Source organism: Salmo salar, chromosome 21 (assembly GCF_965601325.2).
Source record: "Salmo salar chromosome 21, fSalSal1, whole genome shotgun sequence".
Classification (NCBI taxonomy): Eukaryota; Metazoa; Chordata; class Actinopteri; order Salmoniformes; family Salmonidae; genus Salmo; species Salmo salar.
Window position 1 is genome coordinate 23959472 of NC_138311.1, and position 21544 is coordinate 23981015.

Genomic DNA, 21544 nt, shown 5'->3' on the forward strand with positions numbered 1-21544 from the left:
ATCGGTGCCTCGACACAATCCTGTCTCAGAACTCTACGGAAAATTCCTTTGACCTTTTGGCTTGGTTTTTGCTCTGACATGTACTGTCAAGTGTGGGACCTTATATAGACAGGTGTGTGCCTTTCCAAACTTATGTAAATAAGGTATTTTTTTTATTTTTTTTTATACATTTGCAAATAAAATCAACCTGTTTTCGCTTTGCCATTGGGCTCTCGAGTGGCACAGCGGTCTAAGGCACTGCATCTCAGCACTAGAGGTGTCACTACAGACCCTGGTTCGATTCCAGGCTGTATCACAACTGGCTGTGATTGGGACTCCCATAGGGCGGAGCACAATTGGCCCAGCGCTTTCCAGGTTCGAGTTTGGCCAGGGTAGCACATCATTGTAATTAAGAATTTGTTCTTAACTGACTTCCCTAGTTAAATAAAAATTGAAATATGGGGTATTGTGTGTAGATGGATGAGGAAACGTTTTTATTTAATCTATTTTAGAATAAGGCTGTAACATAACAAAATGTGGAAAGATTTGAGGGTTCTGAATACTTTCCGAACGCACTAGTATAGGAAAAAATACATTATCAAAGCCTTTTAACGTGAAACAAAACATTTTAACTTCTGTAATTCATATGTTAGTGGTAGAATACCTGCACTCTCGCTCTCCAATCTGGCCTTCATGTTCCTCGGCTCCACTCTCTGTTCCACCACGATGTTTCCCAGGTTGTGCACCATTTCTCTCAGCTGTTTCAGCTCATCCCAGATGTCAGGGGTGGTGGTCTGGCTCACACTGCTCTCTCCCCCTTCACTGTAACCCTGTTGAATGATGTCATTGTCTTTGACCCCTCCACTCTCTCCCTAAGCCCATGCAGCAGAAAGACAGAACAGTGACACCTGCAGAGCTACAGCACACCTCATTCTGAAATTACACCTCATCAGAAATGATGTGGTCTATGAGGCTCAGTCTCCTTCTTTATACAAACACGCACAACTAAGTGAGCCATTGCATTGGAATATAACATATCTCTGGCAGAATAGGATCTGATTAACACTGGGTGAACTGACCTCATAGCAGGTCATTTGAATCTGAAGCTGGGAAAGGCTGTGGGACAACAACCTGTAATTTGTTTGAATTCTCTCTATCTTCAAAAAGTGCACAAATATACACGTGTAGTGGTAGGCTTTGACTAAAAAGTAAAATTACTAAGTCAAGTCTCCCCTCTTCATGTCCTTTTCCTCTCGCTTTGTCCCTTTATCCTCCCCCATCTTCTCTTCAGGTGGCCGGCCCTCCCTTCAAGTACAACACGTTGAATGCCTTCACCAAGCTGCTTGGGGCCCCCACCAACATCCTCAGGGACTGTGTCCGCATCATGAAGCTTGAACTGGTGAGGTCTTTACCTCTGGCTGTGGTTGTCGCTGGGTGGGTGGTGCTGCTCCATAGATAACTTTGTGTCCGTTATGAATATGAGGGGCAGGTGATATGTTTGACTGTGTTTCTGCCTGTGTGTGAGACAAATATATGAGCGACCGCCTCTATTCCATCTTATGTAGCAACATTTTTTATATATATATATATTTTTTTTTACATTGGGTAAAAGTAGAGAGACAGAGCTAGAAAATTACATCATACACTGCAGTTGGGGAACAATGAGAAAGTAATTTTGCTTTGAAAGTTGATAAACTTGTAACCCCACTTTTGAGAAAATGACCCTTGAATGTTTTGTTACACCAACTGGAGGGCTCTTCTTTGTCTCCACCCATTCAGCATTGTTCATACCCTCTAAAAGCCTTAGCCCCACCCATCTCTTTAAGGATTCACATGTGAGGTCATGTGGTAAACACATGCTATATAAAAAAAAAAAAAAAAAACGATTGAATAAGTATTTGTCACATGCACAGGGTACAGAAGGTGTAAATGGTACAGTGAAGTGGTTACTTGCATAGTAGGAATATCAAAAACAAAGTGTCCAGATAAAAATATTTTATAAATATTAGATGACGCTTACCTGACACACTTGTCTAAATTGATGGGTCATGTGAAGGAAATGCTATAACCATCCCACAGACACACCTGGCTAATTTTTGATGGGTCACGTAATTATCCGGCCGAAGTGGAGTCTTTGTTTAGACATGTAGCTAGCTAGCTAAACAATGAAGTGGCGTAATCCCAACTCATACTACTACCAATACAAACATTGTCATAGCTGTAGTATTAATCTGCAGGTAGCTAAAGCTGACAAACTAGGTTCAATGTTAGCTAGCTAACATTAGGCTATAACTAGCAATGCAATTTCTGATTAGAATATTACTATACAGATCATGCATGTAACGTTAGCTATCGAGACAACGTTTGCAAGCAAACTAACAGTACGCGTTATTAACTTCCAATAAAAATGACTTTCTGACACAATTTGAAATCTGAAAATGTAGATAGACTCTTACCCGTATACATGGATGAATGCTTCACTACAGACTGGAACAATTTAACTCTGTTTTGTTTGTAGCTACATCTTGTTGGCCAGGGTTGTGAAGTCACTCTGAGTAGTAGCCCACCACAACCTTTTCCAACTGATCTGCCGATAGTGCCTGCTAAATTCAGGGCATCAATGTTGTTGAGAAGAGTAGCAAAACTTTTGTAGTTCTCGATGTCGTAACGTTATATCTTTAGAAAACGGCGCAGTAGAAAGGACTGTCAACCCATACTGAACGGCTCACGTTATAGACCAAAGCATGCTACATGGCAGACCAATCCTAACTCATCTCCCGGCATATCCAGCCCATCCATTATCTCAGCCAATCATGGATAGCGGGAATGTTCCTGACTTTTTCCGTGGCTAAACCAACTAGGCTCATAATTTAACAATTGTATTATTCTTTATGGATGAAACACAAATTTGTTATTAAGGCAAATAAATTATTATTTTTTTTTTAATAATAATAATTATGTTCAAACGCCGCTCCTGTGAAGTAGTGACGTGCGACATACACTTAGTTTCCAGAAACGAGTCACATGGGTTATGGTTGTGTAGGTCTCTCTAACTTCTCTTCCTCCTTTCCTCTTCAGTTCCCTGACCAGGCCACCCAGTTGAAGTGGAATGTCCAGTTCTGTCTGACTATCCCCCCTAGCGCCCCTCCCATCGCCCCCCCAGGAACTATTGCGGTGGTGCTCAAGTCCAAGATGCTCTTTTTCGTAAGTACTGACCTTTTGACAAGTGTTGTTACATACAGTACCAGTCAAAATTTTGGACACCTACTCATACAAGGATTTTTCTTTATTTTGACTATTTTCTACATTGTAGAATAATAGTGTACACATCAAAACCTACTGAAATAACACATATGGAATCATGTAGTAACCAAAAAAGTGTTAAACAAATCAAAATATATTTTGGATTTTAGATTCTTCAAAGTAGTCACCCTTTGCCTTGATGACAGCATTGTACACGCTTGGCATTCTTTCAACCAGCTTCATGAGGAATGCTTTTCCAACAGTCTTGAAGGAGTTCCCACATATGCTGAGCACTTGTTGGCTGTTTTTCCTTCACTCTGCGGTCCAACTCATCCCAAAACATCTCAATTGGGTTGAGGTTGGGTGATTGTGGAGGCCAGGTCATCTGATGCAGCACTCCATCACTCCTTGGTCAAATAGCCCTTACACAGCCTGGAGGTGTATTTTGGGACATTGTCCTGTTGAAAAACAAATGATAGTCCCACTAAGTGCAAACCAGATGGGACGGTGTATCGCTGCAGAATGCTGTGATAGCCATGCTGGTTAAGTGTGCCTTGAATTCTAAATAAATCACCTGACCGTGTCACCAGCAAAGCACCCCCAACTCCTCAGACCAAAGGACAGATTTCCACCGGTCTAATGTCCATTGCTCATGTTTCTTGCCCAGGCAAGTCTCTTATTGATGTCCTTTAGTAGTGGTTTCTTTGCAGCAATTTGACCATGAAGGCCTGATTCACACAGTCTCCTCTGAACAATTGATGTTGAGATGTGTCTGTTACTTGAACTCTGTGAAGCATTTATTTGGGCTGCAATTTCTGAGACTTAACTCTAATGAACTTATCCTCTGCAGCAGAGGTAACTCTGGGTCTTCCTTTTCTGTGGCGGTCCTCATAAGAGGCAGTTTCATCATAGCGCTTGATGGTTTTTGCAACTGCACTTGAAGTAATGTCAAACTTCTTGATATTTTCCACGTTGACTGACCTTCATGTCTTAAAGTAATGGACTATCGTTTCTCTTTGCTTATTTGAGCTGTTCTTGTCATAAAATTGACTTGGTCTTTTACGAAATAAGGCTATCTTCTGTATACCACCCCTGCCTTGTCACAACACAACCGATTGGCTCAAAAGAATGAATGAAAGAAATTCCACAAATTACCTTTTAACAAGGCACACCTGTTAATTGAAATGCATTTAAGGTGACTACCTCATGAAGCTGGTTGAGAGCTGTCATCAAGGCAATGGGTGGCCAATTTGAAAAATCTTAAATATAAAATAGATTTAGATTTGTTTAACACTTTTTTGGTTACTACATGATTCCATATGTGTTATTTCATAGTTTTGATGTCTTCACTATTATTCTACAATGTAGAAAATAGTCAAAATGAAAACCCTTGAATGAGTAGGTGTCTAAACGTTTGACTGGTATTGTAAGTCTTATAAAAGAGGGTTTATGTTACCATATATTTGTTTTAATGCCTTACAATTGAATTCCAGTGAAGTGTACTGAAGTTGTGTAAAGTATAGCTAACCATGTTCTCTCAGCTCCAGTTGACCCAGAGGCTGCCGGTGCCCCAGGAGCCGGTGAACATCATTGTTCCCATCGTATACGACATGGCCACGGGCCTGACCCAGCAGGCAGACATCCCGAGACAACACTCCTCCTCTGGGGCTGCAGCTCTCATGGTCTCCAACATCCTCAAGCGGTTCAATGAGCTGCACCCCGCACGACAGGGTCAGCGAGATTATCCATACACAAAAAATAGAATATGAAACAGGAAATAAGATGCACTGTGAAAGATTTGATTGGATAGAAAAGCAGGGAAAAACATTATTTTATGTTTTTTAATGGTATTATACTAACATTGGATGTGTTTTTGTCTCCTTTTAGGTGAGTGCACTATCTTTGCCTCAGTTCACGAGCTCATGGCCAACCTCAACCTGCCCCCCGGTGGTCGCCAGTAGCAGCCGCACCTCCCTGGTCAGAAATGGAACTAGAACCCAACTCAATGCGGTTCCATTCTCGAACAGGGATACGTTCCTTTCCGGAGTCCAGTGAACTGGAGACGAAGTGTGTCCACTGGATTTCCTAATGCAACATATCTCCTCTCTGCCTCAGCCAACCGACTTAAAACTGATTTTTTGTCTGTCGAAAAAAGGGAGCAGAATTATGCAGAAGATGGTTTATTCTTGATAAAACACATGACTCCAATTTAAGGAGCGTATCTTGAAAGAGAAGTATTCGGTGTAAAAAGAACTTCAAAGGCTGCTTTTACACAGGCTGCCCCAATTCTGATATTCTTTTCCAGTAATTGGTCTTTTGACCAATCAGATCATTTTCAAAGCTGATCTGATTGCTCAAAAGACCAATTAGTGAAAAATATATAATAATTGGGCTGTGTGTAAATGCAGCCAAAAATAAATATTTTTTTGGTCTTTCTCCAGATGCACTTCTTATCAAAGGGTTCACAAATTAAGAATATGGGTGTTTACCTAAATATGTACATTGTTGTATATTTCAGCATTGAAAAGAATAATAAGCCAGTTGGATAAGTAGGACTTTTACTAGTGTGAGACTTCACATTCTTTTTTTATAACGCAAGATATCAATACTGTTGTGGTATTGGGGATGTATTCTTTCTTAGTAAACTATTTAAATGTCTTTTTCCCTGATTGATGTCATGACCTAGTCCCTTTTTAGTTTAAATGTGTCACTTTGAAATACTGTTAAACTGTGACAAACTTTATAAACCAGCTGTATTTTATTATGACTGCTTTCGAGTCCTGAATGAAGAATTGAAGACCCATTTGTTTCTTTGATTACTATTTAATAAACCAGTCAAAAACGTGAGTTGTCCATTTCTGTTTTGTCCAGTCTCTTTGGTGATTCACAATGAGGCTAAATAAAAACAGTCACTTTCGCCTTGCTGAGTATCGATTTATGATGACATCATCCAGAAAACAGACTGGTCTTCCATAGAGGTAGGTTCAAAACTTCAAAGATGCAGTTCGATCTAAAATGGTAGGCTATATCTACTGATCTGATATTATATCAAGCGTTCTTCTAGTGTGTGTGTGTGCTGTATTTCCAATGCGTACTTGCGTTTGCTTGTTTTCATTTCTCATGATATACCTTATTTCACATTGCTGAATGTTTTGATGGATTGGATCTCAACGATGAATTGATATTGAACCGTTCAAAATTACCACTGTGATCTTGAATGCACCCCTTGTGTCAGAAAAATTATTCCGATCGGCAATGAGGGCAAATACAAATGTTTTCCGCAGTGATACACGGCCACTAACACACACCGTTATTTATATTCATTATTTTTCTGGATGATAAAGCTCGGTTTGTCAGATAATAGGTTGATACCGCTAATCGAGATATGGCAGCAGTCAGCTTCTCCGAGGCGCTCTGTCAGCCGTGCGTTTATCACGACAAATTCAAAGGTAAGTCGAGCATCATTGACCCATCATTATTTTGTTCATTTATTGCATGTGCGATTTAACTGGTTATCACACGACGTACTGCTTTGATTTGAAATGATTTATGTTGTCGCATTGTACACAGATTCTCGCGTACAATAGGGATTCCTCAGTTCTACACATTACATTCCTAGCTATCTGTACTGATCTAAACGTTGCAACCCTCTGGGGGGGGGGAAAAACCTTATGTGCTGAAACCCCTGTGGTCAGTTGAGCTGAATGTGAAGAGACCCCTGATGCCTGTCCACCTGAGTCCAGAGCAGGTGGGGCTGGAGATGCTGTATCTCTGTGGACAACTGGACCTTCTCATCAGGGCACAGGTACACCAGGTGAGAACTCATGCACTCCATCTGAGTATACCCTTCCTCACCAGAACGTACTGATACACTTGAGTATGAGAGTACTGTAATGGAGAACTTGAGACATTTTGATATTGTGTATTTGGAAATAAACTTATGTTTAGTAGATGTACTCTATTTATTTGTGCACATCCTCTTTTTAAATGTATTTTCACTCCCATTCCCCTGTATTACAGTTCCAGGAGCAGCTGAGACAGGACTGTAGCCCTGAGGAGTCGGACACTTTCCAGGAGCAAGGTGAGTCTCAAGCAGAACAGAACAGATGCTCTGAATTAGGCCTAACCCTAACTGCAGCTCTTGTCACCTTGCCTACTGCACCACAGACCTGTGATTCCTACCCTGAGTGTCTGTCCCTTTTGTATTTACCCAGGAACAGAGATTATTGATCAGATGCTCCAATGCTTAGAACACCTGCCAAAACCTATGCCGCACCTGGAGGTAGTACCACATCAACCTATAACAACATATACAGTTGAAGTCGGAAGTTTACCTACACTTAGGTTGGAGTCATTAAAACTTGTTTTTCAACCACTCCACAAATTTCTTGTTAACAAACTATAGTTTTGGCAAGTCAGTTAGGACATCTACTTTGTACATGACACAAGTAATTTTTCCAACAATTGTGTACAGACAGATTATTTCACTTATAATTCACTATCACAATTCCAGTGGGTCAGAAGTTTACATACACTAAGTTGAATGTGCCTTAAAACAGCTTGGAAAATTCCAGAAATGTCATGGCTTTAGAAGCTTCTGATAGGCTAATTGGCATAATTTCAGTCAATTGGAGGTGTACCTGTGGATGTATTTCAAGGCCTACCTTCAAACTCAGTGCCTCTTTGCTTGACATCATGGTGAAATCAGCCAAGACCTCAGAAAAACAATTGTAGACCTCCACAAGTCTGGTTCATCCTTGGGAGCAATTTCCAAACGCCTGAAGGTACCACGTTCATCTGTAAAAACAATAGTACGCAAGTATAAACACCATGGGACCACGCAGCCGTCATACCGCTCAGGAAGGAGACGCGTTCTGTCTCGTAGAGATGAACGTACTTTGGTGCAAAAAGTGCAAATCAATCCCAGAACAACAGCAAAGGACCTTGTGAAGATGCTGGAGGAAACAGGTACAAAGGTATCTATATCCACAATAAACGAGTCCTATATTGACATAACCTGAAAGGCCGCTCAGCAAGGAAGAAGCCACTGCTCCAAAACCGCCATAAAAAAGCCAGACTACGGTTTGCAACTGCACATGGGGACAAAGATCGTACTTTTTGGAGAAATGTCCTCTGGTCTGATGAAACAAAAATAGAACTGTTTGGCCATAATGACCATCGTTATGTTTGGAGGAAAAAGGGGGAGACTTGCAAGCCGAAGAACACCATCCCAATCGTGAAGCACGGGGGTGGCAGCATCATGCTGTGGGGGTGCTTTGTTGCAGGAGGGACTGGTGCACTTCACAAAATAGATGGCATCATGAGGGAGGAAAATGATGTGGATATATTGAAGCAACATCTCAAGACATCAGTCAGGAAGTTGAAGCTCGGTCGCAAATGGGTCTTCCAAATGGACAATGACACCAAGCATACTTCCAAAGTTGTTGCAAAATGGCTTAAGGACAACAAAGTCAAGGTATCGGAGTAGCCATCACAAACGCCTGACCTCAATCCCATAGACAAATTGTGGGCAGAACTGAAAAAGTGTGTGCGAGCAAGGAGGCCTACAAACCTGACTCAGTTACACCAGCTCTGTCAGGAGGAATTGGCCAACATTCACCCAATTTATTGTGGGAAGCTTGTGGAAGGCTACTCGAAACATTTGACCCAAGTTAAACAATTTACAGGCAATGCTACCAAATACTAATTGAGTGTATGTCAACTTCTGACCCACTGGGAATGTGATGAAAGAAATAAAAGCTGAAATAAATCATTCTCTCTATTCCGGCATTTCACATTTAAAAAAAAGTGGAGATCCTAACTGACCTAAGACAGGGAATTTTTACTAGGATTAAATGTCAGGAATTGTGAAAAACTGAGTTTAAATGTAGTTGGCTAAGGTGTATGTAAACTTCCGACTTCAACTGTAAATATAGCTGCAAGCAGCAAGTTTAGAGTTTTATTAGTTGTAGGTAAGGGATACACAGTCCAACGAAATGCTTACTTGCAGGTTCCTTCTCGACATTGCAACAACAATATGAAATAATTAAATATAAGCATACAAACATGACGTTAATGTCTCAGTAGAGTAGAATGAACATTTTAGCATAAGAATAATATAGGAAGGCACAATTTATAGTCCAATATTTACACATGTTTTGGGGAAGGGCAGGGTTCAAGCTATGGCCATACAGTGCCACCATCTGGACAAATTGGACACATCGCCCTAGGATTAGCTATTTCTGTACTGCTTACCACGCTTGCCAAATATCAGAACTCAAAATCAAACATGTCGTGCAATATGCTTTTGATGTTGTTGACTTTAAACGTCGCCAGAACCGCTATACCGATCGGCAAGATCGGCATCACTGAGCATCAGGGATGTAGTGCTGCCGGAGCTCAACTTTTTTTTGATTTGAGAATGCATGGAGCTGGTAAAAATATTTTTGGAAAATAATTTCTGAAGCTGAACAATTATGTCCCGCAAGATCACATAATGATGAATGAGTATTTTACATAACAGAACCAAATCTAATATCATAGCATAGTTAGGCCTATAACATTACACCAAAAACACCTCATTTCTAGTGAGATTTTAAGAGCTGACACTAAATAGTCACATTGCTTTTTTCATGCGGCCAAAACTCAACAGCGCACTCCACTCGGCAGGATATATGCTTTGATTGAATCAAAATACAACAAAGGCTAATAGTTTGTTAACACCATCTGCTCTAATTCGCTCACGAAACAGTAATTGAAGATCTAAATGCAAATTCCCATGAAGACCAAATGATTGGCATGCAGACGCAGTTTGGACATTTCACCGGTAAAAAGTGAAGAATTATCATTCACAATTGTCAGTGATGATAGCCTATTTTTTAAATTAAGTATTGCTAACTTGGTGTTTGAGGGTATCAAAAATATAACGTTTTCTTGAGATAATATGTGTGGGCATAGACAGACATTGAAATTGTAGGATGAATTTTATGCACTTTCTAAACTAATATTTAGTAGGCTACATCTGTCTGAACAAACTTTGATTGAGAAATAATGATGTTACAAAAAAATAAATGCTCTCCTGCACCTAAAGAAATGGCACTACACCACTGCTGAGCATGTGGGCCAAATTTCATGACTGTGGGTCAAACAGATCTAGAGATAAATATGTGCCCATTATAGCACCACAATATGGTCGATCTGCCTGCGCTTGCATATGTTTAGTCTTTACAGTGTTTTGAACATGTACATCAAGTGATATGAATAACCGTGTATGATTTACATGCATTTATGTCTTAAATCACGCCCACTTGAATATTTATTGGTCCATAGTGGCCATGTTGTTTGAGATATTAGCCTGGAAAATATTGCATTGAGAGACCTTGGTTCATAGACGCTAAATATCAAGTTTCATGACAATTGGTCATTCGGTGCCAGAGTAGCATTGTGTTTTTCACAAAATTCAAAATGGCGGACCTTATGGTTCCTTGAGGCAAATGTGTTTTTTGTGAGGAGAGTAACTTATTTGCTGACTTGCACTCTAGGTCACACAGGGTTCGGGGCGTGAGCTTTCTAAGTTAGCATTTTCAATCACCTGTTATAGCGCCACCATGTGGCCAATTGGCATGGCATTGCATTCGAGGCTGTGGCCCTTTGCCTTTTACCATCATGCAAGGTTATATCCTCCTCAGCCTTATAATCTCACATTAAGTTTTTTCACCAAATCTGTGGAGAACCTGAATAATGAACTCCAACAAATTTAACAGGGTTTCACCCAGCTTTGCTGCTTGAACACCTAAGAAGTATCTAATTCATCAGCTGAGCTCCTATGCCAAAGATATTCTCAGGTATTTTTAAGATGTTACAATTTTTCATTAATGTGATTTGTCAGAATTGTGAAAGATGTGGGTTTTTTTCAGGACTATCTTGACATGGTGGGTCTGTCGACCATGTACCCTCGCGTGGAGGTGTTCCTCATCCAGGGCAGTCCAGTAGACATGCTGGAGAAACCCCCAATGGATGGTAAGATCAGGGGTTAGAGCAGCCCAGTGGAGACACCCCTATTGATGGTATTGAGTTAGGGTTTAAGAGGTCAGTTCAATTCATCTTTATTTAAACAGGATAGTCCACTCAGCAATAATTATTGTACCAGTCGGGGGTTAGGGAGCCCTAACAGACCAAACACTGACACCTGATTCAACTTATCATGTGTTTTTTTAGTTAAATAAAGGTTAAATATAAATTAAATAAATCATGGTCTTCAATTTAAACTACAGTTATTTGAACCAGGTGTGTAAAAACTGGTCTCGAACAAAAACCTGCCTTTCAGAACTAGAATTGCCCACACTATACACATATCTACACTGAACAAAAATATGAACGCAATATGTACGTGTTGGTCTCATGTTTCATGAGCTGAAATAAAAGATCCCAGAAATGTTCCATACATACAAAAAGTGTTATTCTATCAAAGATAATCCATCCACCTGACAGGTATGGCATATCATGAAGCTGATTAAACAGCATGATCATTACACAAGACAAGAAAAGGGCACTCTAAAATGTGCAGTTTTTTCACTCAACACAATGCCACAGATGTCCCAAGTTTTGAGGGAGCGTGCAATTGGCATGCTGATTGCAGGCATGTCCATCAGACGCCTCCAACATCATTTTACAGAATTTGGCAGTACGTCCAACCGGCCTCACAACCGCAGACCCTTTGTAACCACACCATCCCAGCACCTCCACATCCAGCTTCTTCACCTCCCAGATAGCTGATGAAACTTTGGGTTTGCACAACTGAAGAAGTTTTGCACAAACTGTCAGAAACCGTCTCAGGGAAGCTCATCTGTGTGCTAGATGTCCTCACTAGGGTCTTGATCTGACTACAGTTTGGCGTCGTAAATGACTTCAGTGGGCAAATGCTCACCTATGATGGCCCCTGGCACTCTGGAGAAATGTGCTCTTCACGGATTAATCCTGGTTTCAACTGTACCGGGCAGATGGCGTGTGGGTGAGCGGTTTGCTGATGTCAGCGTTGTGAACAGAGTGCCACATGGTGGCGGTGGGGTTATGGTATGGGCAGGCATAAGCAACGAACACAATTGCAATTTATTGATGGAAATTTGAATGCACAGAGATACCGTGACGAGATCCTGAGGCCCATTGTCGTGCCATTCATTCAAAATGTCCCGGTTCTTCCATTGCGTGCATACTGAACAGACATGTCACCCATTGAGCATGTTTGGAATGCTCTGTTTGATTTCCCGCCAATATCCAGCAACTTCACAGTCATTGAAGAGGAGTGGGACAACATTCCACCGGCCACAATCAACAGCCTGATCAACTCTATGCAAAGGAGATGTCACGCTGCATGAGGCAAATGGTGGTAACACCAGATACTGACTGGTTTTCTGATCCACGCCCCTACTTTTTTTTTTTTAAAGGTATCTGTGACCAACATATGCATATCTGTATTCCCAGTCATGTGAAATCCATAGATTTGGGCCTAATGTATTTATTTCAATTGACTGATTTGCTTATATGAACTAAACTCAGCAAAAAAAGAAACGTCCCTTTTTCAGGACCCTGTCTTTCAAAAATAATTCGTAAAAATCCAAATATCTTCATTGTAAAGGGTTTAAACACTGTTTCCCATGCTTGTTCAATGAACCATAAACAATGAATATACCTGCACCTGTGGAACGGTCGTTAAGACAGTAAAAGCTTACAGATGGTAGGCAATTAAGGTCACAGTTATGAAAACTTAGGACACTAAAGAGGCCTTTCTACTGACTCTGAAAAACACCAAAAGAAAGATGCCCAGAGTCCCTCATCTGCGTGAACGTGCCTTAGGCATGCTGCAAGGAGGCATGAGGACTGCAGATGTGGCCAGGGCAATAAATTGCAATGCCCGTACTGTGAGACGCCTAAGACGGCGCTACAGGGAGACAGGACGGACAGCTGATCGTCCTCGCAGTGGCAGACCACGTGTAACAACACCTGCACAGGATCGGTACATCCGAACCTCACACCTGCGGGACAGGTACAGGATGGAAAAAACAACTGCCGGAGTTACACCAGGAACGCACAATCCCTCCATCAGTGCTCAGACTGTCCGCAATAGGCTGAGAGAGGCTGGACTGAGGGCTTGTAGGCCTGTTGTAAGGCAGATCCTCACCAGACATCACCGGCAACACCGTCGCCTATGGGCACAAACCCACCGTAGCTGGACCAGACAGGACTGGCAAAAGTGCTCTTCACTGTTGAGTCGCGGTTTTGTCTCACCAGGGGTGATGGTCGGATTCGCGTTTATCGTCAAAGGAATGAGCATTACACTGAGGCCTGTACTCTGGAGCGGGATTGATTTAGCGGTGGAGGGTCCGTCATGGTCTGGGGCGGTGTGTCACAGCATCATCGGACTGAGCTTGTTGCAGGCAAACTCAACGCTGTGCTTACAGGGAAGACATCCTCCTCCCTCATGTGGTACCCTTCCTGCAGGCTCATCTTGACGTGACCCTCCAGCATGACAATGCCACCAGCCATACTGCTCGTTCTGTGCGTGATTTCCTGCAAGACAGGAATGTCAGAGAAGAGCCCGGATCTCAATCCCATTGAGCACGTCTGAGACCTGTTGGATCGGAGGGTGAGGGCTAGGGCCATTCCCCCCAGAAATGTCTGGGAACTTGCAGGTGCCTTGGTGGAAGAGTGGGGTAACATCTCACAGGAAGAACAGGCAAATCTGGTGCGGTCCACGAGGAGGAGATGCACTGCAGTACTTAATGCAGCTGGTGGCCACACCAGATACTGACTTACTTTTGATTTTGACGCCCCCTGTGTTCAGAGACACAATATTCAATTTCTGTTAGTCTGTGAAACTTGTTCAGTTTATGTCTCAGTTGTTGAATATTGTTATGTTCATACAAATATTTACACGTTAAGTTTGCTGAAAATAAATGCAGTTGACAGTGAGAGGATGTTTATTTCTTTGCTGAGTTTATAACTCAGTAAAATCTTTTAAATTGTTTATATTTTTGTTCAGTGTAGTATGGAATGGTTATAAGCAGTTTATAAACAGACATTTCACCTTTATAACTGCTTATACCTAAGATTGTGTCTCTGTTGCAGAATACTTCTCACACATCGGGAGGCTCAATCAGCTACTAGTACTTAGTCAGCAGCTAGAGGAGGATGTGAAACATCTCGGGAGCCACAAATACATCGCCCACCAGCTGTCAGTTATATATGTAAGTGAATGTGGTCTACTCATTTCTATTCTGTATATTCTATTCTATTGGTAGCCGATCAGTCTGCTCTTTCTTATATTCATAGGTCAAACTCGACAGTACAATAATCATTTCACATTCACGGTTTCACAGTGATTTATACACTTTATCTTACCTTCATGTGTTGTAGCAAGTGCTCAGCTCATTCCAAGGTATCCAGCCACTGTCGGTCCTGAAGAAAGAGATTGAGGCGAACTTCAGACAGATGAAGACGTCTTTGCTGACAGAGGAAGGCTCCAGGCAGGAGCCTCAGCTCCCAGCACACTACATCAGCTGGTGAGAGCAGGAGCTACTGCTTTAATTTATGGACCGCATTCAATTATCATGCTTTCCTTGCAGTGCAGTGAATGCCCCATGTTTCACTATCAGGCTAACCTAATCCCAACCTAACCCAACCTAACTCCAAACCCAGTTATTATTCATTGGTTTAATGTGATAACTTTACGGTTACAATCATGGTCTACTCTTTTGGAATGTGTGTCCCTGCAGGATATTGGAGCTGACTCTTAGTATAACATCAACAGTCTCCTCGCTACCAGAGGAGCTCACTGAAGACCTGAGTCCAGCCATGACCTTTGTGTCCCAGCTATGACATCACACCTGACCTCACAACACCTAACATTGGGCCCATGGTACATATTCCCAACCCGTGGAGTTACATATTACCAACCCGTAGAGCTGAGGGTCAACATTTGATAATTTTTTTGAAATGAATGTCCGACAGACCCACCCAGTGATTCAAGAATGATGTTTTGACATGTCACTGTCATTTTATTGAATAGGGTCCTGAGCTCTCATTGGTTAAGTGGATGAATGTTAATGAATGTGTTCTAAATGTGTTAGGCCAAATGTCTAAAAAGAGGTGCTAAATGTTACTGTATGAAATTCCATTTTAACAAATTAATGTTTACATTGGCCAATAAATTCAATTGAGAGATAAGCCTATAGACTGAAAATCTTCTGAATTTCAATAACAGAGATTGACCACGAGTCATAGATTTGAAAGAGAACAGGCTAATCGGGCAAATGGTGCTCGTTTAGTAAAGTTAGATCAAAGAGAAGAACGACAGCCACGGAACATCAAGGCCGACCGTGGTAGAGCATGCATTGTTAGCGGAAAACAGGATAATGAATAGAAAAATGGTCAATCTTGGTCTAAATAAATACACATTTGAAAAAAAAATATTGTACCAATACTTGCTTCTAATATACCAGATGTATGTCATTAAATCAATTTATTTTAAAATCACAGACAAGAAGTTATAAGGACCTCATATTTATTTGCTAATGGCAGCCTGCAAGTACCCCGTTTGGCTATCAACTTGTGTTACTCAGCTAGCCCGCACTGTCACGCAGTGTTGCCAACTCCTCAGTAAGGAAAGTAGCTATTGGCTGTCCTAAATGTCGCTAGAAGTCGCTAAATGACGTCATCACCAAATTTGCATAATTGGCCATATGCATGTAATTGTGATGGACGCTGTAGGAGAGAGGAATAACGCCGTGGGAGAGACAAAAGTGAGTAAAAAACACCCTAAATATGTTTAGAACTACAAATGAACTTCTGTCGATTTTTTTTAGCACTGCACATGAATCGGAGCAAATAACTACTCTTTCTGCCTTAAATTCCTCCACCCACTGCAAGGCAGGCCAACAGTATGGCCGTCATCTCCGCCGTATATACAGCCAGATGATCTGTAATATGTTTCCTGACTTTCACCCCACATTCCTGCACTACAAATGCTGACCCAGTACTTCCTGTCCTTGGATCTTTTGAACCGTCTGTGTAAATGGCCACAAAATCCTGACACACAGTATCCAGACATCTCTTAAACCAATCAGATGGATCAACACCTTCCCTGTCTTTCTGTAGTCTCTCCAATACTTCTAGATCTACTACTGGAGGTGGGAGGAGCCATGGTGGATTCACAGAAATAGCTACCGTTGGACTAAACTCTCTTCCATACAGTCCCATCTCCCTCGGCTGGCTATTACCCACCCACCCAAAGCTCATGTTCTGTCTTCACTCATGTTCCCAGCATGCCTGTAAAATCCATTTCTCAGGATGAGATACCCCATGTCCCTGTAGGCTGACCCAACAATTCATTGCCAGCTGCTGTCTCCTAATCTACAATGTCATTTACCCCAACTCCACCTGTAGTGCAGCCACTGGGGACGTCCGAAATGCCCCACTACATATTCTGAGTCCTTGTCCCTGTATGACATCTACGTTTTTCCATGGTTCGGCAGCCCGTACAACCATACACTATACTTCCGCAGTTTATTACAGATCTGATCAATGCAACATATATGGTCTTCAATGAGGCACGCCCAGCCCCCCACTCCTTCCCTGTCAGACAGTTCATCACATTTAGGTACCTATTTACACTTTCCCTCCACTCTCTCAGTGTGTTCTGCCCAGGTCATTCTAGTATCAAAGTATACCCCAAGGAACATGAAGGCCCCCACCCTCTCCAAGTTTCTCCCATATAACCTCAAGCGTACCTCATCTCCCACCTTCCTCCTGGTAAAGAACACTGTCTGAGTTTTCTCCACAGAGAACCTGAATCTCCACATTAATGCCTACCGCTCTACCTCATCAATTGCTTCCTGTACCTTCCTGTCTATATATGGCACATTTCTTCCTCTCTTCCATAAGGCCCCATCATCTGCAAATAATGACCTCCCAATATCCGTCTGTACCTGAGAGTAAACATCATTAATCATGATTGAGGACAACAGATGACTAATCACGCTCCCCTGTGGTGTACCATTATTCACCATGCAGCTACCTGAAAGAGACTTCCTCACCTGGATAGACCTTTGATAATGGAATTGATAGGTTTTATTGTTTTGACTAAATGATTCCACCCTGAAAACATATAACTGAGTGATTATAAGACTAATTCTCTAAATGTGTGTGCATAGGACAAGCTAAGACTTTACTATTTAATAATGTAAGTGAGACATTCAAGGAAAAGAGGAAATGTTAACAGACAGCTTGTGACAGACAACTTGTGACCACTGTGAAACTAATAACAGGAAAGAGGTCTCCCCATCCCAGGGAGGGGAGAAACCATTGGGCTTGCAGTAGATTATGTAACATGTTGCAGGATATGATAAGCAATGTATGTGTTGGAGAAGACTGGTAAATACGCATTGACAGTGCTAAAAGAAGAGGGGCATTTATAAGGGGTATGACATATGGTATAACCAAACGTGTGAGGTATAAAAGGCTATGTACATTGTATGATATTCTGAGCCCTCGTGAATAAACATTCTGATTATTGTAAGCTGGGCCTCCGTCTGTTTCATTCAACCAGAATCTTACAAACTCTGGGTTACAGACTGAGTAGTTTAATTGAAGTTCAGTTTAAGAACATTGAGAACAGAATTCACCTAACAACCTTCCAAACAGGAAATCCTTTATCCTGTTGTACGTTCTTCCTCCTACCCCCATAATATCAAGCTTGATTAACAACCCCTCCTTCCACATATCATACGCCTTATCATACGCCTTTTCAAAAAATGCAGCTTCAACAGTCTCCTTGTTCATCTGAGCCTTCCTGTTCTCTGCTTCTAAGCAGAGCATTGGGTCCATTGTTCCCCTACCCTTCCTGAATCCACTCTGATGTGGCGATACTAACCCCCTGCTCTCCAGGAAGGAAGTTAGCCTCTCCGTTATCATACACTCCATAATCTTACATACATGTTAAGGCTATTGACCGATAGCTTGTTGGCCTCTTTGGGTCCTTTCCTGGCATCCGGATTGGTACCACTACTGCCTCCTTCCAGTTGCCTGGTAGTTTCCCCTCCCACACTCTGTTGTACAACACCAATACCTTATCCAGTGCCTCATCACTAAGATGTGCCAACATAACAGCACACCTCATCTTTCCCAGGTGAAGTTAACCCAGCCTTACCTATTGCCCTTTTCACCTCTGCCATGGTAAATGGTGCATTCAATGCATCATTCACATCCTCCCTCCTATCCAGCAATCCAGGATGCTCCTCTCTCGTTATCTCTCTCTCTCCCTCTGCCCCTCCTCTGACAAATTTTGCAGAGCTATGCACTTGGACAAACGCTTTGGCCATCATCTCTGCCTTCTCATCTGTTACTGCCACATCCTCCCTACTCATCAACAAGGAGTGGCACCATGAAGACCAAGGAGCTCCCCAAACAGGTCTGGCACCAGGCTGGGGAGTACCAGCGCCCTAAGGAGGAGCTGGAGGCAGCCAAGGCGGAAAGGCGCCATTACGAGGCGTTATACGCGCCGATTGGCAAGCGCGAGAGGCAGCCCCAAGAAATGTTTTGGGGGGGGGGGGTACACGGGGAGAGTGGCTAGGTCAGGTAATAGACCTAAGCCAACTCCCCGTGCTTATTATGGGGAGCAACGGATCATGAGAGCACCGGTGTATGCGGAAGTGCGCACGATCTCGCCCATGCGCACGCACAGTCCGGTGCGAGCGATCCCAGCCCCTCGCAAGTGCCGTGCTAGAGTGGGCATCCAGCCGGGTAGGAGTATGCCTGCACAGCACATCTGGCCACCAGTGCGCCTCCTAGGCCAAGGCTACCCCTACGCCTGCTCTACGCACGGCAGCCATCAGGCCTCTGCACAGCCCAGTCCGCCCTGTGCCAGCACTCCGCTCGTGCAGGGCTACTGTTACCATCCAGCCAGGACGGGTTGTGCAGGCGGTGCGCTTCAGACCGCCGGTGCCTACTCATGACTCAGTGTATCCAGTTCCCGCTCCTCGCACTAGCCTTGAGGTGCGTGTTTCCAGTCTGGCACCTCCAAAGCCAGCACCACGCTCTACAAAGTATTCACTTTGGGGGGTGAATAGTTCTGTTTTTTTGTCTTATTTCTTGTTTGTTCTTCAAAGTGGTAGGCATGTTGTATAAATCAAATGATACAAACCCCCCAAAAATCTATTTTAATTCCAGGTTGTATTCTTTCGCAAGCCACTGTAAATGTTTCACAGAGTTCAAGTAACACATCCCAACATCAACTGTTCAGAGGAGACTGTGAATCCTGCCTTCATGGTCGAATTGCTGCAAAGAAACCTCTACTAAAGGACACCAATAATAATAAGAGACTTGGTTTGGCCAAGAAACACGAGCAATGGACATTAGACGGGTGGAATTCTGTCCTTTGGTCTGATGAATTTGAATTTGAGCTTTTTGGTTCTAACCTCCATGCGTTTCTGAGACGCAGAGTAGGTGAACGAATGATCTCCTCATGTGTGGTTCCCGCCGTGAAGCATGGAGGAGGAGGTGTGATGGTGTGGGGGTGCTTTGCTTGTGACACTGTCTGTGATTTGTTTAGAATTCAAGGCAAACTTAACCAGCAAGGCTACCACAGCATTCTGCAGTGATATCCCATCTGGTTTGGGTTTAGTGGGACTATCATTTGTTTTTCAACAGGACAATGACCCAACACACCTCCAGGCTGTGTAAGGGCTGTTTGACCAAGAAGGAGAGTGATGGAGTGCTGCATCAGATGACCTGGCCTTCACAATCACCTGACCTCAACCCAATTGAGATGGTTTGGGATGAGTTGGACCGCAGAGTGAAGGAAAAGTAGCCAACAAGTGCTCAGCATTTGTGGGAACTCCTTGAAGCTAGTTGAGAGAATGCCAAGTGTGCAAAGGTGCCATCAAGGCAAAGGGTGCTACTTTGAAGAATCTCAAATATTAAATATATTTTGATTTGTTTAACACTTTTTTGGTTACTACGTGATTCCATATGAGCTATTTCATAGTTTTGATGTCTTCACTATTATTCTACAATGTAGAAAATACTAAATATAAAGAGAAACCCTGGAATGAGTAGGTGTGTCCAAACTTTTGACTGGTACTGTATATCTACATTTTTTTATCGCTAAACAAGTGGGGCTCAAAACAGGTGGGACTCTGCCCCACCTGCCCTGAATGACGGGTCATCACAGAATATTGGCACATTTATTTAAATATACTTCCCTAACCTATTCGACGCACCGTCTATGAAAGACTTCATATACCATTTCTCTCCTGTTCTATTAGTTTTCATATCAACTTTCTTTTGTTGTCCAGTTGCCAAAGGTATAATCCTAGTCATATCAGCAACCCATCCTAGTTGTTGCATCTTTTTATTTTATTACCCCTCTTTTCAACTTTCATATGCTTTAGAATGGAGTTTTCCTGCGAATTGCATTTTTAGCAAATGTTTGAAAATTATGTGAGAGAGAGAATACAGTATTCGGCATGTGTCCGAAAGTGATTGATGACCTATTTTATGTGTCACGTGGTTATGCCCATATATGTACATCCTGTCCGGATGTTCTCACGCTATCGAGTCAGTGTTTTTGTAACCTGATAGTGCAGCTGTTCCTTTGAAGTGAAGCATGTGTTTGCACTAAAGCTGTCCTGGTGATTGATGTGTAGTGACCTTGTTGAACTGGTGAATGTGTTTGAACATTTGAAAGAGTAGGGAAATGTTGTAGTGAACTTATGGCTCTGCTGTTTAGGGATCTTGTATATGAAACAGTAATTTCCGGGGTAGGTCAGCCGGAGTATAAGCAAGATCTGTGAACACCACGAGCGCCAAGAATCCTCAAGAGAGCTAAACCACAGAAGACTCTAAAGAAGAAAGAGATTTGAATTACTGACATGCCTGTGGCGACCTTAACATTGGAAGCAGGACCCCGGTTAAAACATAGAGAGAGGGATGAGTATAAATCAGAAATATATGATGCGCTAAAAAAAAAAATCTACATTTGTATAGAACCCAAATACCTCCCGTAAATGTGCTGAAGGATCAAGTGTTGATGTCTAATGGACAACTATGGGGGTATATGTTTGATACACGGCCTGTAGAGTGAAACTCTATACCATAGCCGAAGGAGAAGAATATACAGACCCAACCTTAGGAGTGGACTACAGGACTGAAGACTGGAATGTGTTTCGCAAGGTGGTGTGTCCCGATCTGAGAATTATCACAAAGGGGTATAGCTTGTTCACGGGCTACGAGGCCCGTTGGGAAGGTGCCCCTGACTCCTCAGGAAGAA

The 21544-nt window shown here is 42.5% G+C and overlaps 2 protein-coding genes across 4 annotated transcripts in view; both read left to right on the plus strand.

The window, feature by feature from the left end:
• The window catches only part of LOC106581951 (mediator of RNA polymerase II transcription subunit 14), a 43776-nt gene extending 37707 nt beyond the window's left edge, over positions 1 to 6069 (plus strand). For both annotated transcript variants that reach the window (XM_014164519.3, XM_014164521.3), the window contains 4 exons: positions 1271 to 1378; positions 3058 to 3183; positions 4764 to 4953; positions 5110 to 6069. In XM_014164519.3, the coding sequence (XP_014019994.1) occupies positions 1271 to 1378; positions 3058 to 3183; positions 4764 to 4953; positions 5110 to 5183 (498 nt within the window). In that variant the 3' untranslated portion in view covers positions 5184 to 6069. The remainder of the gene's footprint in view (positions 1 to 1270; positions 1379 to 3057; positions 3184 to 4763; positions 4954 to 5109) is intronic.
• A 115-nt stretch (positions 6070 to 6184) lies between these two features.
• si:ch211-218d20.15 (uncharacterized) lies at positions 6185 to 15444 on the plus strand. 2 transcript variants are annotated; one of them, XM_014164522.3, is made up of 9 exons: positions 6185 to 6240; positions 6567 to 6671; positions 6918 to 7036; positions 7243 to 7303; positions 7437 to 7504; positions 11139 to 11241; positions 14347 to 14465; positions 14635 to 14780; positions 14994 to 15444. In XM_014164522.3, exons 2-9 carry the CDS (start codon positions 6608 to 6610, stop codon positions 15094 to 15096), a joined length of 783 nt encoding a protein of 260 aa, XP_014019997.1. In that variant the 5' UTR covers positions 6185 to 6240; positions 6567 to 6607; the 3' UTR covers positions 15097 to 15444. The 2 variants fall into 2 exon arrangements, with proteins under 2 accessions (XP_014019997.1, XP_014019999.1); XM_014164524.3 differs by lacking the exon at positions 6185 to 6240 and having other exon boundaries at positions 6479 to 6671; positions 6918 to 7027.
• Positions 15445 to 21544: the final 6100 nt, after the last annotated feature.

What these genes read in the sequence shown, in the direction of transcription:
- si:ch211-218d20.15 (XM_014164522.3), top strand. Translation starts at nt 6,608, where the DNA reads ATGGCAGCAGTCAGCTTCTCCGAGGCGCTCTGTCAGCCGTGCGTTTAT. An exon ending in TTATCACGACAAATTCAAAG is followed by an intron (nt 6,672 to 6,917) that starts GTAAGTCGAGCA and finishes CCCTGTGGTCAG; the next exon opens with TTGAGCTGAATGTGAAGAGA. An exon ending in GGAGAAACCCCCAATGGATG is followed by an intron (nt 11,242 to 14,346) that starts GTAAGATCAGGG and finishes TCTCTGTTGCAG; the next exon opens with AATACTTCTCACACATCGGG.